The 17810-nt window shown below is 57.5% G+C and overlaps 1 protein-coding gene across 6 annotated transcripts in view; it reads left to right on the top strand.

Annotated features, from left to right (window-relative positions):
- Positions 1–15178, top strand: part of ARHGEF10 (Rho guanine nucleotide exchange factor 10) — a 53792-nt gene extending 38614 nt beyond the window's left edge. For 5 of the 6 annotated variants that reach the window (XM_058659831.1, XM_058659830.1, XM_058659829.1 and 2 more), the window contains 11 exons: positions 2634–2749; positions 3057–3184; positions 3327–3427; positions 4571–4692; positions 5276–5362; positions 5974–6197; positions 6312–6469; positions 8514–8656; positions 12198–12372; positions 13336–13458; positions 14639–15178. In XM_058659831.1, coding sequence (XP_058515814.1) covers positions 2634–2749; positions 3057–3184; positions 3327–3427; positions 4571–4692; positions 5276–5362; positions 5974–6197; positions 6312–6469; positions 8514–8656; positions 12198–12372; positions 13336–13458; positions 14639–15159 — 1898 coding nt within the window. In that variant the 3' untranslated portion in view covers positions 15160–15178. Of the gene's footprint in view, positions 1–2633; positions 2750–3056; positions 3185–3326; positions 3428–4570; positions 4693–5275; positions 5363–5973; positions 6198–6311; positions 6470–7621; positions 7707–8513; positions 8657–12197; positions 12373–13335; positions 13459–14638 lie in introns of all 6 variants that reach the window. The other variant, XM_058659832.1, reaches the window with a different exon arrangement.
- Positions 15179–17810: the final 2632 nt, after the last annotated feature.

Here is a 17810-nt window from a genome sequence, read left to right as displayed (position 1 = left end):
GTGCCTGTGGCCTGGGCTGCTCCTAGCTGGAAGCATGGGGTTCTTGCTGCTTATGTGTGTGGGGGTGGACTTTGCCATGAAGGCCACAGTGCATAGGTGGGGAAGCTTGAGGGACTGGAAACATGGCAGCCAGCCTGGACATGAAGGAGCATCAGGCTAGAAGAGGCATAGCCCGTCTCTCCCCACTGGCAAGGACCTGAAATGCCAGTCACCTTCCTGTCCACACGCTGCATTGCCTGGTTGGTAGTGCCAGCTTAGAGAACAGCTGTGCCCGCTCCTTCCTCCCCAGTGGCCTCGCTGGTGGCCAGGAAAGGTCCTGGAGCACGTGCAGGTGGTAAAGCCACGAAAAGCCCAGACAAGGCATCCGTGACCGTTGTCTTGTGGGGGTTGATGGTGAGGGGCAGCTCTGGTCATCCTGTGTGTCTACACTTATTCCACCTGCCGGTGGGGCGAGAGGCAGAGCAGAGCCGACTGCCGCCCTCAGCCCCCGGAGGGGACAGCTGGAAGCCCCGAGCTCGGCCTTTGTCGGGGCAGGGCACGGTGGTGGCTGCTGTGGGATGACAGGCAGGAGGGGAGGGTACCTCTGTGGACAGGCATTTCGGCCAGCAGTGTCTGTGTCCTTGTGAATGGGTCCCTCATCAGTACAGGGATCAACTTGGCAGAGCCGGGGCAATCTGTGTGGCCTGTTACTGACCCCAAGTCCTGTGAGTGATTCTGCCTTGCAGGTGCAGGCCTGCTGCTGCTGGGTACCAACCATGTCTGTTAGGGACTTTGTATCCATCTTGACCAGCTGAAACTTTCTGGAATACAAGTTTCTGGCCCACAGAGGACCCTCAGCCAGCAGCGATCAACTCAGTGCTCGGGTTTGTTCCAGACCTTGAACCGTGGCCACTTGATTGAGAGCCAGCAGCCACTGGGCTGCTAGTGTGCCCTTGGGGAAATCTCGGTCACAGCCACCTGTCACAGGACAGTGCTGCCATTCCAGGGACAGGACCACAGCGTGCTAGACTGTATGTCCAGAGGCAATACCGGGGCAGCATCAGCTAATTACAGAGCAAGACTGCCCTGACCTTTAGGGTTGCGTGCAAGGGGTCACATCTCTCCCTCATGTCCCACCTGGAGTGGGCATAAGCTGGCACACAGGTGCAGCAACTGTGGGATCTTACCTCACATGGGCTCTCAGGAGTGGAACAATGTGGATACTGGTGTCAGCTTGGGTGGGAGACAGGCTACAGTGAGCAGGTGCGTTGTCTGCATATGCAGGGCAAGAGGGCTCTGGGGCTGTGCTGAGTGCTACAGCACTTAACTGTCTCCAAGGGGTGGCGTCTTCAGAAAGCCCGGCTAGAGAAAACGAAGAGGACCCCTGACCTTCTGTCCCTCCCTGACCGGGGCTCGGCTCTGGCCTGTCCCTGGTGTCTCCCCTGGTGTGGGTAACTCACCTGGTGCAGTGTTTCACCTCATAGAGGTGTTTGATTTGGGAGCTTAAGTGGGCCGTGCGTCACCCTGTTGGCTCTCTGGAGGTAGGGAAACCATAGCAGGGGACTCCTGCTGTGACTGTGCCAGGGGGTTGCTCAGCAGGATTCCTCAGTTTGTTCCACCTGCTCTGCTGCCAGGAGCTGCCAAAGCCTGGCCGCTGCCTGGTTTCCCACGGTCCCCTCCCCGACTGGCAATTTTTGCTGTGAGGTTGTCGAGGACTACTGGACAGCCTGTGTGTTGCTCTCGCCAAGCGCCTTTGTCACTGTTGTGGCTATTGAGGTGGACATACAGCCACTTCCTTGTTTGCCACATAAAACCCCATTGAGCTGAGGGGCGGGGATCTCCATGGAAACAGGCGGCATCCGTGAGAAAGGGTGAGCAAGAGGAGCAGGCAGTTGTGTGTAGGCCCAGTGGCCACCACACTCACACTCACACTCGGGACACACGGTCCTGCTGTTGTGGGCGCTGGCCTGAGCCTCTCTGGTTCTGGCTCGCAGGTGCCTAGCTCAACCCATGCTCCCTGGACTGCAAGTTGTGCTGTGCGGTTCTGCCTGCTCCGCTGTTCTGTGTGGAAGCTCTGTGGCGTAGCTAGGCACAGGCGTCCTGGGACTGGTGTGTTTGTGTGTGTGGCTTGCAGGAGGGCGCCTGGGACTGGTGTGTGTCTGTAGGTTGACATCTGGCACAGGCATGGGACTGGCATGTGCTCATGTGACCCAGGCTGTGGAGCCCCTCTGGCCAGGAGGGATAGGATGCCAGAGAAGGGCGCCCTCCTCCACAGTCACACAAGGAAGGGGAGGGACACCAGACTCCAGAGAGGTACCCCTCATCATAGTCACACAGGGTAGGAGAGTTGGGTTGCCAGAGGGGTGCACCCCGCCACAGTCACAGGAGGCATAGGGGGCTGGGACACCAGAGAGGTGCCCCCCCCACAGGGCAGGGCTGGGACGCCAGAGAGGTGCCCCCACACAAGGGACAGGGCTGGGACTCCAGAGAGGTCCCCCTCCCCCGTCACACAGGCAGGAGTTGCACATGTTGACTCCCCTGGGAAGCTCACTTGTAGTTGACGGCTCGGAATTCTGGGTGCTTACTGCATGCAGTATGACACCCAGAGCGCCTAAGCCCTGTGGTGTCAGGCCGACCTGCCTTTCCGTTCACAGACAAGGTGTGTGTGGGCCCAGGGCAGCTCTATCAGGACCTGCAGAACTTGCTGCATGACCTCAATGTGGTTGGCCAGATCTCCCAGCTGGTTGGAAACCTCAGAGGGAACTACCAGGTGAGCAGCGGGTACCTGCATGGAGGTCCTGTCTGCCCTCTGGCACATGCCCAGTGTGGGGCTGCATCTCTGAGTCCTGCTTACCTGGGGAAGGGTACGGGGCTCGTCTCCTGGTGGGGCACAGACCCTTCCTCTGTTTGCCAATTCTTCATGTTTCAGGCACCCCAGGAGGGCTGTACAGCGAGGCCTGGCCCAGGGGCTGGGGTCTGGCCCCATCGGCACATGTGGGCGTCCTCCCTCCTTCCTGAACACTCCCCATGCTGGGTGCCACGCACTCCTCAGGGCTGCAAACGCATCTCCTCCGCAGAACTTGAACCAGGCGGTGGCCCATGACTGGAGCTCGGGCCTGCAGAGACTCATCCTGAAGAAAGAGGAGGAGATCCGGGCTGCTGACCGCTGCCGGATCCAGCTGCAGCTCCCGGGCAAACAGGACAAGTGCGTGGCAGCTAGCCAAAGTCCATGCCAACATTCTCTGGTCTGGGTGGCCATGTGCGCCTCACGGGGGCTGCCCCAGGCTGCAGAGTGGGGGCTTCAATCCCAGCTTGTGCAATTCTGTGAGAGCTGTGTCTTCTGGCAGGTCAGGGAGGCCCACCTTCTTCACAGCTGTGTTCAACACCTTCACGCCTGCCATCAAGGAATCCTGGCTCCACAGCCTGCACATGGCCAAGCTGGCCCTGGGTAAGCCACGCCAGGCTACACACGGGTCTGCCCTGGCCATGGCCCCAGCAGCACGAGATGCACCCCCCAGGGGGATGGGGTCAGGGTCAGGAAGTGGACCTGGCTGGAAGCAGCTCCCTGGCCCCACCCCAACCTGAAGGGCCTGGTTTTCATCAAGGGGACAGGGAGTTTTGAGATGAGTTAGGGGTGGTAGGAGCAAAGCTGTGGAATTTACCATCACACAGTCACGCAGTTGGTGTGTGGCACAGGCACGTGTGCCTGTGAGTCTGGGCTGGGACAGGCAGTGGAGGTGCTGAGCGCAGGGTGGGTCTGTCTAGGGGGGCAGCCACTCCTCAGTGCTCCCTGTGACAAGTACCTGCAGTGCACACTGGGCTGCTGCACATGTGCATGGGTGAGTGAGTGTGGGTGTGTACGTGTGGTGGGTGAGTGTGAACGTGTATAAATGCGTACATGTGTGAGTGGATGTGTATGTGTGTTTTTGTGAATCTATATGTGTGTCATGTGTGGGTATGTATGTGTATTGGGTGAGTGCACATGTCTATGCATGTGTGTGGGTGTGTATGTTCAGTCATTGTGTGTGGTGGGCAAGTGTGAATGTGTATGCATGTATTGTGTAGGCATCCATGTGTGTGACAAGCATGTATGTGTGATGAACACCTGAGCACACATGTGGGATTATGTACATATGTGCACATAAGCGTGAGTTTTGTGTATGTCCACATGTGCCCATTCCTACGTGTGCATGTTCATGCATAGACTATGTATGTGGGTATTGTGTGTTGTGTCGTGAGAATATATGTGCATATGTATGTAAAGCCCCTGTCAGCTGCCTGTAGTAATAAGATGGAGGCGCCTGGGGTCATGCTGCAGCCCTGGAGAGGCACCTTCTCTATCCCAGGTGATTCCACAGACTGGCAGAGGCCAGGGCACTGGCAGGCCAGTGGCCACGGGCTCTTCACAACAGAGGTGGACACATGTGCTTTGGCCGTAGTGTGTTTCCTCCCGCACTTGTTTCTGGTTGAGCTCACAGTGTCATGCTGTGCCTACGCCTGGCCTCTTAGCTCTGTGAGAGCTGCCTGACTCCGTCGCGGGTCCCTCGGGAGCGCTGTGGCCCTCACCGCCTCCCTCTCTGACGCTCCACAGAGGAGGAGAATCGCATGGGCTGGTTCTGCGTGGAGGACGACAGCAACCACATCAGGCGGGAGACACACCCACTCCTTGTAGGGCACACGCCTGTCATGGTGGCGAAGCAGCCTGAGTTCAAGGTGAGGGTAGGTCCAGGGGGCCCCTACCTCCTCCTCCAGCTAGGGGCCCCTCATCTACACACTTCCCACCCAGGAACCTCTTGGGGGAACTTCATGTGTGAGCCCTTACACCTTGCCCAGCCCCCATCTTGGACTCCATCTCCTGGCCGTTCCCAGGCTGCTGGCATGGTGTGGCCTGCATGGCCACCAGGCCCAGTGTTCACCTGCAGACTTGGCCAGTGTTTTTGTGCTGTGTTTGCAAGGAGCGGGTCTTGCTGCTGTGTGGCTTTGCTGACGCTAAGCACTGGGCGGCCCAGCAGCTCTCGGAACTGCTCCTTTTAGAAGTCAATTAGCTCTAATGGCACAGATTGGAGGGACCAGGGAGCAGGGTACAAGCTGTGTGCAAGCTGATTTCCCATCCGTAGTGCCTGTGTGATACATCCCTCGTCTCACATGGATGCAGCTGCACTCCTCGGGTACCCCTGAGGGGTGTCCACTCCGGGACAGATACTCAGGTCCCTTGCTTGGCCTCTGTGAACACACCAGAGGGCCCTGCAAGCCCCTCATCCAGCTCATGCAGGCAACCACTCTTCCCTTGCCTCAGATTGAATGTGCCGCCTACAACCCCGAGCCGGACTTTGGCGATGAGAGTCAGCCGGACCCCGGCTCGGCCACTGGCGGGTTCCTGTGGGTAAGCTACCCCTTCCATCTGTCCCCTGTACACAGGGCAGAGTGGTGGTGTGGGGAGGGGGCCCGAAGCGGAGGAGGGCCTTGCAGAAGGGGCAGGATCCGGAGGAACCAGAATGTTTTCATTTTGCTGGAAAACTTCTGTGGCCAAATTCAGTCCAGATGCAGCCAGCCAAACTCAGGCAGGAACGTTAGTATTTTCCTCTGTTTTGGGGGGAGGTGTCCCACAGATCCCCCTGGCTGACACCTCTGGTTTCTTAGTGTGCAAATCCAGAGGTTCGAGCGAGGTTGTCCCACAGGAAGTCCTGTGTGACCCACCCCATGGCGTATTCCCACTGAGCCTCTGCTTTGAAAGACTCAGCCTCTTGGCCCTGTGGGGATGTGTTAAAAACGATGTTCCACGCCTCAGCTCACGTGGGACTGATCTGTGTGCTTAAAGTGTGTAAATGTGACTTCATGAAACTTTGTGAAAATTAAAGGTGAGGTTCTAGTTGTTGTGTCATGGGTTAACCACCTGGAAGAGGAGGCTGTGGGAGATGCGTGCCTACTCTGGTCGCAGGAGCACCCACCTCTCCGTCTGCTCTCCCTGTCCACCCCCCTCTATCCCCTATGCAGATTGGAAGCTGTACCCACCAGATGGGCCAGGTGGCTATTGTTTCTCTGCAGAACTCTGTCCCCAAAGTAATCGAGTGCTTCAACGTGGAATCCCGCATCCTGTGCATGGTATACGTGCCAGTGCAGGGCGGGTGGCCGCAGTCTGGCACAGCCCTGGACTCTGAGCCCACAGCTGCCACGGCCTCCAACGTCCCCACTGTCTGCCTGGGCACTGAGGAGGGAAGGTAGGGCCACACCTTGCCTGCAGAGCCGCTGGCTGGTGTAGTTCCCTGGGCAGGGGTATGTGCCCCTACGCCCCTGGGGACCACCTGTGCTGACTGACCATGTCTCCCCCAAAGCATCTCTGTCTACAAGAGCAGCCAGGGCTCCAAGAAGGTGAGGCTGCAGCACTTCTTCACGCCTGACAAGTCCACGGTCATGAGCTTGGCCTGCTCGCCCCGGGGGCTGTATGCTGGGCTGGTCAACGGCACTGTTGCCAGCTACGCCAAGGCCATAGGTGAGGGCAGGCCCGGCCATGGGACCCTGGGACTCCCATCCTCTGGCATCTGCAGTCCCTTACCAGAGGCCTGGCGGACGGACTCCTTCCCAAAGGAGCTCTTCACAGGATCCCCACACCCCAGTAATCACCTGCTCATGGGGACCCTCATACCCCTAGGGCCCCCCGTCCCCCTCCCTCCCCATCCCTGCTTGAACACTCCACCCCTTGGCTTTCCCCTGAGGACAGGGAATCTGGTGGCCACCAGTGTGGCTGCCTGTCCCTGTGTTGCTGTCCTGCCAGGCTCCCCCATCCCAGGGGAGGGCCCCCTGTTTGCCCTGCTACAATTTCCCTGGTGTGGCCCCAGCAACCACGGTAATTGTTACCATGTGTGTCCCCGGCTCTGGAGCTCCAGGGGGATGGCCATGGCTGTGAGGTGGGCTTGCTGTCCTGGTTGCTCCTGGTCCCCTCCCAGCCCTGGACCCTGGTGGTGTGGTGTTGCTGGACTGTTCTCTGGGCCCCTCCCTGAGTGTGTTTGTCTGTCCACTTGGGGAATCCCCTTAGGGAGTGCTGACATGCTGGGCTGCCCCAGGACACTGTCACCACGAATCTTATAGATCCGTGTGGCCCTGACAGATGGGGGGACTCAGCTGTTTCTGCTTAGCTCCCTTGTCCCTGGCTTTCTCAGGAAAGTAATGGATTTGTCCAGAAGCTGAGGCACCTGCTATTGGAGGACTCTGCAGCCCCTCAGACCCACCCCCCCGCCACTGTGTCCCCGGCTGAGCTTCCTCTCTTGCTTGTGCCCATTCTCAGCCAGGTCACTGCCAGCCTCGCCTGGAGCTGGCAGCTAGCCCAGAGTGGGGCCATCACCTTGGTCACCTGGGAGCCAGGTGAGGCTGACCTCTGACCTGCAAGGCGCCAGCAAGCAAACGGTTCTAGTGCCAGGAGACATACCTTGGCTGCTGGACACCAGCCCCGGCCCACAGGATGGCACCTGAAGTGGGTCACACAGCCCCAGCCCCTTGGCTCCTGTTACAGTGGAGCTGTGGTCAGCAGGCTGGGTTGGGAGGCACTGGGCAGGCCATGGACATCTGACCCAGGCCCTGGGACCCTGCGGCCTCATGGTCCAGGCACCCTCAGGAGCATGCAACTGTGCCTTTACTGTGTACCTAGGAGTTCCTGTCAGAGGCGGAGATGGCACTGGTGGTCAAAGGGCTGCCAGCGCCAGGTGGGAAGGCTCACATGCCAGTGTGCACATGTAAGCGTGAGGGTGTGTGTGTGTGCCAGTGTGTCCACTTGTGTGTCCATGCATGCTGTATATGTGTACCTGTGTGCATGCTCTGGGTGTGTGTGTGCCAGTGTGTCCTCTTGTGTGTCCACGCATGCTGTACATGTGACCTGTGTGCATGCTCCGGGTGTGTTATTTGTGCATGTGTGGACATGTGTATCTGTGTGGGTGTGTAGACATTTCAGGCTTTACTGAGGAAGAGGAGGCAGAGGCTTAGCCGACTGTGCCATGGCACTGACCCCAGCCAAAAGTGCTGTCACCCCTTGGATGCAGACAGTCGGTCATGAACGTGGAGTCCCGTTGCCTCAGCCTTGATTTCTCCTCTCGATGTTTTCTGCATGTTAGAAACATTTCCATGCAGGGATGGGGTCATGGGACATGGGTTATGCTGGATACCATGTGGTCCCATCATCCATCAGGGTCTGCCTCCCATACCCGTGGGCCAGCTGCTGTGTACTGGCCCCAAACCCTGAGCTAGCTGGAAAATCCTCCTACATTCAGTTCTCGACATACACCCTGAGCTGCCACAGCCCTGACCTCAATTTACAGAGGAGGCAGCTGGGGTTTAGGGTGAGGAGGGTGTGCCCGGTGTCAGCAGGTGTCCCCACAGCAGCCCGCCTCTTTGACTACCCTCGCCAACTTTCCCGGGCCGGAGCAGGAGCCCTGCGTGGCAGAGGAGCTGTGGCCACCTGCATGTTGGATGGTCCATCTCAATCTCCTTTGCCTGTGGTCCAGCTTGACCCAAACTGGCAGGAAATGCAATGTCTCTCTTTTAAGATGGCTCCTGGGACTGCGACCCTCGGCACGTGGTCAGGCTGGGTGTCCTGCCGGTCAGGAGCCTGCTGGTGGTGGAAGACGCAGTGTGGGCAGCATCTGGGGGTCAGGTCTTCATCATCAGCCTGGACACTCATGCTGTGGAGGTGAGTCTTGGCAAAAACAAGCGACCCATCCACCCCCAGTGCAGGAACCCGCAGAACCTCTGGCAGGAGCTGGCGTGGGACCAAGTCACAGTTCCCTGACTGGCAGTCAGGAAATTGGTCAGGGAGTCATGGTTAGCCAGACAGAACCAGCTGAGTCCTGCAGCAACCCCTTTGCGGTGGCCTGAGGGACCACTACTGACTTTACTTTCTCATGTGCTGAGACATGGCCACACATGTGTGAGCACACAGTGGCACTCGCATATACCATGACACACATGTGACAGGAGTGCTGTAACATATATAACACACATGACACACTCATACACAAAACATGCATAGACATAGCACAGTACCCATTGTGACCCAGCATGATATGCCTACATTAGCACACAGAAGACATTCAGTCCCACACTGATACACATGGGATACGCCCAACACATGGCACACACATTCACATAAAACACCACGGCACCCCTTGTCTTCACTGGTCACTAGCCCCCTCAGGGCAGTCTGGCATGTTTTGTTAGTGAACTGGTGTTTTTATGAATGAGCCATTTGGTGTTTTGGTAATGAATATCACGAACTGTTTGGCTCACAGCAAAGCTGAACAGAGGTTCAGCAATGCCCCAGGGATCCTAGCTCCACTCTATGTCAGCACGCTCCCAGAGGATGTCCCCAACCTCAGTGTCCACTGTACCCAGCATCCAGGGTTGTCTGGATTTGGACACATGTCACGTTCCCTCTGTGCTCCATTCTATGTTTCTGGCCCTGGGAGTCTTAGGCCCCACCCTGCCTTCCCATCCCCATTGACACCCTAGCGACAGCCCCCTGGGGTCCCTGACCTGCCCCAGCTATATGGACAGTGTCCTGGGTCAGCAGTCACCTGCAAAGAGCCCAGAGCCTGTTTCTGGGAGTCCCTAGGGGACATTCCATCCACAGGCAAGCTGTGCAGGCTCCCAGAACATGACTGTGGCATGCAATCGAGAGCCAGCGCCAGCGCAGGTCGGGGAGGCAAAGGAGGTAGTTAGAGGCAAGGGGGATATGGACTGTCAGGAACATGACGCTGCAAACGGACAGAGGATGCAGTGTTTTCCCCATCACACCAGGGGCTTTTCAAAGTATGCACATATTTATTGGGAAAAGTTACAGTAAAAGAGTACTTGCATTTGCTGCTTCACTTCCCAAGTGGCTGTATCAGCCAAAGCTAAGCCAGGTTTAGGTCACCATGCTGGGTCTCCCATGTGGGTGCAGGGTCAGGTATGTGGGCAGTTCTTCCCAGACACATTAGCAGGTGGGACTCTAACTGGTGCCCATGTGGGAGGCCAGCAGATCAAGAATACCATTCAGTCGGGTGCTGTTTGCTTCATGTTTTCCACTAAGAGGGACATTTCTCCAAAAATAGTGTATCTGTTCTGTCAAAACTCACGCAGGAAAAGCTGGAGGAGCAGCCCATGTAGCTTCTGTGAACAACAAAATGTTCCCAAGTGAGGCCTGTGTGCAAGCCAAGCTATTAACTGCTGGCATCCAGGGAATTGCTGTGATGCAGATGCTCATGGACCCAGCTCCGAGTGCCCGTCTGTGCCCGTGTTGGTACTGAACGACTCAATATGATCAGAGGCAGATCTGCCATCTCATTACAAATCAAGACCACTCTGCCACAGTGGCTGTGTGGGATCCTCAGCTGCCAGGGAGGGCAGCACTCAGGCAGACCACACAGGCTGAGCCAGTGCTGGGTATCACACAGTAACCTGCCCCTGGGCCAAATGTTGGGGTTCAGACTCCCAGCACCCCATAGCCAGCAGTAGCACCCTGGTTGTCCTTCACCCCTGGATTGCTGTGGGGAAGTGAGTGAGGTCTGTTGGAACAGGGGTGCAGGTGTGGAGGGCCTGGCTCGTGGGAGAGGGTGTGAGAGCAGGGTGTCGGTGTGGAGGGCCTGGCTGATAGGAGAGGGTGTGAGAGCAGGGTGTCGGTGTGGAGGGCCTGGCTTATGGGAGAGGGTGTGAGAGCAGGGTGTCGGTGTGGAGGGCCTGGCTTGTGGGAATCTTGGGGTTCTGCCCTTACAGGAACATGTCACACACATTGTGATTGCACACACGGGAACACGTCACATGAAAACACATGGTGATTCCCCACACATGGAGCCACATCACATGAAAACACTGATTGTACATACAGGAACACATTTGAAACAGTGGTTCCACACAAAGAACACTTAATATGCAAACGCACTGATTGCACACACAGGAACCTGTCACAGGAACACATAGTTATTCCACATACATGGGAACACAGTGTGTGACCTGGGCCGTGGTGCTGCTGTGTGCACGATGGCACAGCCACAGTGACTTCACAGAAGTATTAGCAAGCATGAGGGCGTGTGGGAAGCAGCCGAGCTTTGTGTACCACAGGTAGGTGTATAAAATGCAGAGCTGATTGAGAACAGCTTTTGGGTTCTCAGAAATTAAGACACAGGGGGCCTCACGGCCTCTCTTTGCTGACCACAAGGACTCGCTCGGAAGCATTGATTATTCGTGCGCATGTACATGCATTCACACACATGTTCGTGTACAGTCACATACATCCATTCATGTGCATTAAGTCACATGTACACACCTGTGTACACTAAGTCACATGCACACACCGGTGTACACTCAGTCACATATACACGTTGGTGCACACAGTCACGTACACTTGTTCATGTACACATGTGCTCTGTGTGTGCCGTGGAGGTTATTGTTCAACTGCAGGGAAGCCTAAAGCACTCGCTCAAGCTGCAGCACAGTGAGCCCTGTAGCGACACGTGCCACCAGGGAAGCCAGTGCACGGGCCACCTGTTTTACATTGCCGTTCATAAGACATGTCCGGGATGGGCAGGTCCACAGATGGGAAGTGACCTGTGAGCTGTCAGGTGCTGAGGGCGCAGGAATGAGAGGTGATTGTGTGTCAGCCAGGAAGCATCCTGGGATGGGACCAACATGGTGGCCACCCAACCAGGAGCCTCTGGGTCACTCCCTGTAGGCTCCATCCCGGCAGGAGAACAGTGTGGAGGCCACCCAGTTTTGAAGGCAGTAGACAGCTGCAGGCAGGAGAGGGCACGAAGGGGCAAGGGGTCCCGAACAGATCAAAGCTGCAAGAACCTTCCAGGCGCCCAGGTTGGAGTGCTCTCAGGCTGCAGGTCCCAGGGCAGTCATAGCTGGGAGCCTGTGAACTCAGGAACATCATGGATCTGCCTGGGAGAGGCTGGGCTTTCTGGGCAGGGCCCCCACAGCTGCCATCATGTTTGGCTCCTGTCTAGGGTGGGCGGTAGCCAGCAGCCTTGCCCTTGGCCTTGGAATGTCTTAATATGCCCCGTCCTGTGAGTTGTCCCAGCTGATGATATTCCAATTCCAAGAAACATGTGGGACCTACTGGGGCCACCTGTGGTCTTCAAGCCCTACCCCATCCAGGACTGGTGGAAACAGCAGCTGAATATCCAGGGAGCCTGGGGTGGTGGGTGCTGTCCTCTGGTGAGAGGCACCTGATCTTCTCACCCTGCCCACAGGGTCAGCTGGAGGCCCACCAGGAAGAGGGCATGGTCATCTCCCACATGGCTGTGGCCGGTGTGGGCCTCTGGATCGCCTTCACCACAGGCTCCACGCTCCGCCTTTTCCACACAGAGACCCTGGAGCACCTGCAGGATGTGAACATTGCGGCCCCCGTGCACCACATGCTGCCAGGTGTGGGGGGAGGGTCTCTGCTAGGGCTACACGTGATGAAGGGTGGGGGAAGACCCCACAGAGTGGCATGTGGCTGCTGCGTGGACGTGTGACTGGCATGTGCAGGTGTGTCATTGGTAAGTACTCAGGTCTGTATGGGGTTGTAGCTGAGTGCATGGGCTGCCCCAGCATGCGTACATGTCATGTTCCTAGTGTGTGTGCAAGTGTGTATGTTTCATATGCGCATGGGTGTGTGTGTGCGGGTCTGTGATATGTGCACATGTGTGTGGCTGCACACAGAAGTACGTGGTTGACACAGGAGGGTACAGGGGGCTGGCCTGCCTCCGAGGGCCAGCCAGAGCAGTGCTGAGGACAGAGACAGCATCTGCTCTGTTACTGGTCTGGGTGCCCAGATGGATCTGCTCCTGGGATCCTTGTGCGCCCCTGCGGTAGAGGGAGGCCCAGTGCCCAGGGCAGTCGGGTGAGGGAGGCCCTGTGCCCAGGGCAGTCAGGTGAGGGAGGCCCTGTGCCCAGGGCAGTCGGGTGAGGGAGGCCCAGTGCCCAGGGCAGTCGGGTGAGGGAGGCCCTGTGCCCAGGGCAGTCGGGTGAGGGAGGCCCTGTGCCCAGGGCAGTCGGGTGAGGGAGGCCCAGTGCCCAGGGCAGTCGGGTGAGGGAGGCCCTGTGCCCAGGGCAGTCGGGTGAGGGAGGCCCTGTGCCCAGGGCAGTCGGGTGAGGGAGGCCCAGTGCCCAGGGCAGTCGGGTGAGGGAGGCCCAGTGCCCAGGGCAGTCGGGTGAGGGAGGCCCAGTGCCCAGGGCAGTCGGGTGAGGGAGGCCCTGTGCCCAGGGCAGTCGGGTGAGGGAGGCCCTGTGCCCAGCGCAGTCCTACTGCTGAGATACCAGCACCATAGACGGGCTTCTCCTGTCAGCCGCAGCTCCCCAGCCCCAGAGGAGGTGCTCAGGCCTGCTTCTCTGTCCCCCATGCAGGACACCAGCGGCTATCAGTGACCAGCCTGCTCGTCTGCCATGGCCTGCTGATGGTGGGCACCAGTCTGGGCATCATCGTGGCCTTGCCTGTGCCCCGGCTGCAGGGGATCCCCAAAGTGACCGGTGAGTGACTTCTGTACCTGGGAACAGCTTGACCTGGTTACGTGGACCCTCACCTACTGTTCTTACTGGTCGTGGGAGAATCTTATCCAGGAGCTTGTTTTCATGTCACAGTTATATATTTTTTAAAAATATGTATTTATTTAAGGCAGAGTTAGAGAGAGATATCTTACATCTGTTGCTTCACTCCCCACATGGCTGTGTTGGTCAGAGCGCCAGATTGAAGCCAGGAGCTAGGAGCTCCGTCTCGGGCTCCCATGTGAGTGGCAGGGGCCTAGGGACTTGGCCCACCCTCCACTGCGCTCGCAGGCCATTAACAGGGAGCTGGATCAGAAGTGGAGCAGCCGGGGCACCTGCCCGCCCGTGCCTTGGGCCTTGTTGACTCAGTTTGGCATGCTGTAGCAGCCCAGCCTCTTTGTGCCTGTCACCACCCATCTTCCCTGAGGTGGGATGTCCAGGACAGGGCTCAAGACTGACACCCAGGGCTCCATACAGCTCCAGGTCGTCTGCAGAGCACGCAGGCCACACCTGGGGAAAGGGCTGGGTGGCCCTGACAGGAAGATGTCAGGCAGCAGAGAAGAAAGGCATGGAGCCAAGCGGCCCCACGCCAGGCACCCTGGGAGGAGCATGGTAGCTCAGGCCACTGGATCCCTGCCACTTGCCTGGGAGACACCAGTGAAGCTCCCGGTACAAGACCTGGCCATTACAGGCTTTCTGATGGGATCAGCAAATGAGGGCTGCTGTGTCCCTGTGTGTGGTGTGCCTGGGAGCCCAGCACATGCTTCCTGTGACACACGCATACCTGTCCCCAGCTCTCTTACCTCTCAGCATCTCTGAAGCCAGCTCTGCCTCTCCAGGAGCACAGGCAGGGGTGTAGTTGCAAGAGGGCGGGGCACTTGGGTACCTGTGACCCTGGGCACGCACGTGTGAGCCTCCCCACCCTGGTGGGTCCTAGGTGCAGGATTTCCCATCTAGTCTGGTTTGGCTGCAGCCGCATGTGGGTAGGCCAGTTCTATCACACTGTGAGAGCATCCAGACAGCCATGGCCCCATGGAGACTCTGACCCCAGGTGGTTCTGGGGTTTGAGTTGCACATTCTGGGCATGGTGTAGACTCCCAGGGGCTGTTTCTTGCTACCCACCTGACAGTCACTTCCTTCTATCTCTCCCCAACCCCCCACCCAGGACGAGGCATGGTGTCTTACCATGCTCATAGTGGGCCTGTCAAGTTCATCATCATGGCCACAACATCACACAGGAATGACAAGGACAGAACAAGGGAGAGCCCACTGCTGGACCAAGAGCCACAGGAAGATGACCCAAGGGATGCTCCTGCCAGCGAGGAAGCCGGGCCTGGGACAGACCAGGACAAGCCTGGGGTGGTGGCCATGTGGCTGGGGGAGTCGGCAGGGTCCCTGACCCACAGGAGTGGTGCATCATCGCCGTCTGGCTCGCTCAGCCTGTCCCTCGGCTCCAGCTCCCTGGAACCCAGGCCAGAGGACAGCCTAGCCTGTGACCTCTTGCACCCTGGCATCTCCCTGAGGAGCGGCCGGGCACGGGTGCCCCGGAGGGCCAGGGCCGGCTCGGTGCTGGTGGTGTGCGGGGGCCAGGGCCACCGGCGGGTGCACCGGAAGGCCAGGCCAGCTCCACAGGAGGAGCCTGTGTCCTCAGTCATGGTCTGGCAGATTCCCCTGCTGGGAGTTTAGCGGGGTGGCCGATGCTGGCATGCTGCACAGCGTGCAGCCTTGCAGATGGTTCCCCTGTGGGTCCTGTCCTGCAGAGGAGTCCTGGGTGGAGGCAGAGTCACAGGAAAAGGGGTGACCTCTGCCCTCCAAGCCATTGTTGCATCACCTGACCTCACCCTCAGATGTGGTTGCTGAAGTGGAGTTGGGGTCGCTCGTGTTATTGATATTTTGGAGTCTTAGCTGTGGAACCGAGCCCTTGGCCATGGACAGTGGCGGGTGGCACCCCATTGGCCGTGATCTCGTCTTCCAGAGGGATGAAGGCATATGCTGTACACGTTAACCAGCTGAGTTTCTAAACTGCATTTCTCTACTAAGGAATTAACAGTTCATGTCTCAGCCTGTGGCTTACTCAGTCTCTCAGGAAGCATCTGATCCAAACCAAAACACCATCTGGCGAGTGTCCCCAGGGTTTGTTCCCCCTGGTGGCCATGCTGGGACTGCGAATGCATCGGCCTGGCGGGCTCTGGCACCTGCCGAGAATCATCTCCACGTGTGGAAGAGGCCCTGGTGCTGAGCACTGTGAGCTCCTCTGCCAGCTCTGCCCGCCCCCGCAGGGGGAGATGCATGTGCCAGCCTAGCATCCTGGCTGGACCACTGCCTGCCTTCCTCTCCCTCCATCTCCTGAGCCTGTCCCCCGCCTCTCGACCAGGTAGACAAAATGTCCTCCTAGGCTCTGCCACTGAAGAACAAAAGTCTTATTTAAGGTGCAGAGAGCAAGCCGCCTTCTTCCTGTTCAAGCAGAAAAGTGATGGTGTCTTGGTGGGGAGAGGCCTTCCCACAGCCCCACCCCCAGCAGTGTCACAGCCCCATGGTCCCAGCCCGCCTGGACCGCTCCACACACACACACCTGTACACACATATGCTCATACCGACACTCACACACACACCTTATAAAGCATTCAAAACACACTTGTGCACTCACACTTATACATGTGTACTAACATGTACTCATGCACTCAGACACATACACACATGTACTAATGTGTGCTCACACGTGTGCGTACATACATATTCATACCTGCACTCAGGGATGTTACAAGGCATTCAGACACACACATGAACTCACACTAATGTGTACTCACATGTACACACTCAGACACACATGTACACTCACAAAGCATTCACACACATGAACTTGCAGTACACTCATGCACTTACATGTTTACTCATACACATGCGTATTTACACATACATGCATAAACTTGCATGTGCAGTTATGCATGCATACACATGCACAAATACACATATGGTACACTTGCACACATGCTTACATAATGCACTCAAGTACATACAATACACATGCATATTAATACGTTTACCAATACATATACAGACTTACATATCCACACTTACACTAAGAAGTGCACTCATACAGAACACATAATTACATATATAATACATTCAAACGTGCACACTCACATGTACACGATGTCCATGCCAGCTGTGACTCCTGCAAGGCACTATGGCCCAGTCTGAGTGGAGGCTGCTGAGGGCCACGGTGGCCTCCATCTACACCACATGGCTCTTGGGAAGCACCCTCAAAGCTGGCTCTCAGGGCTCCATGGTGCCTGCACCATTGCCCAGCTAAGAATTCTGTGTGCACTGTGCATGTGGATGCATTTGTGTGACAGTACACGTGTGTGCCACACTGTGTGTATTTGCTTGTCTCTCCTGCTTCTAAGTTTCTAAGCACCGTCTTTGCTGAGGCCCACGCAGGCCCCTGTCTGGGGGTCTCCTGCTGCAGGAAGGCACATGGAACTCATCTGCAGCTGGGCATGGGCAGGCCTTGCCAGGGTGACTCAGGCTGCTGGCAGCTGCTTCCTGGCTCCACTGCCTGCCTTCTGGGTTGGCCCAGGGCTGCAGCCTCTGCTGGCAGCAGTCTGAAGTTAGACAGTGAAACAGGCTTCTGAAGGGATTGATCAGTGTTGACATTACAGGGATAATTGGGGGCGGGGGAGCCTCAGCAGAGCACTGGGTGGCCATGGCAGCAGCGCTGCCTTCTATGGCACCCAGCCAGGGCACAGTGCAGACTAGCAGAGGGCAGGAGTGCAGCTGGCAGACACGTGTTTGGGTATTGGCGTCCAGGCCCATGGTAGAGGCTGTGGGTCACAGGGCTTGTCCACTCCCGGGCGCCTCCATTGATGGTTTCTGGAGAGTGCATGGAGCCACGAGACTGCTGGAAATTTCCACTTGAGTGGGAGCTGCTTCCTGCATGGATGGTGGACACAGATGGATCAGGAGATGGGCAGGTGAGTGCTGGTGACCATAGCAAGTGAGGGCCCAGGCATGGGCTGTCTATGGGGATATAGGGTCTGTTTTAGCACAGTCCTGGGGGCCCAGGGAGCCAGAACCAAAACTCAGGAGCTCTGGAAGGTGTCTCAGACAAATCAGCTACTTTGCTAGTGGTCAGTAGAACACAGCGGCTGGGGCGTGGGGTCTGCAGGGACTCTGCACCTGACTGTGAGGGCAATATGGTGCATGAGAAGTGACCGAGATGCTGGTCATCCACACTTCAAGGTTCCTGGTGCTGTGCAAACCTGTAAGGACGAACCCACCTGCCGAGCACCCCAGGCTGCAAGGACACTGTTGGCTGTGACAAGTGTGAGTCGTGA

This window comes from Ochotona princeps, unplaced genomic scaffold (assembly GCF_030435755.1).
Source record: "Ochotona princeps isolate mOchPri1 unplaced genomic scaffold, mOchPri1.hap1 HAP1_SCAFFOLD_116, whole genome shotgun sequence".
Classification (NCBI taxonomy): domain Eukaryota; kingdom Metazoa; phylum Chordata; class Mammalia; order Lagomorpha; family Ochotonidae; genus Ochotona; species Ochotona princeps.
Note: the sequence above shows the minus strand (reverse complement) of the source record. Positions and strands in the feature narration are given on the sequence as shown.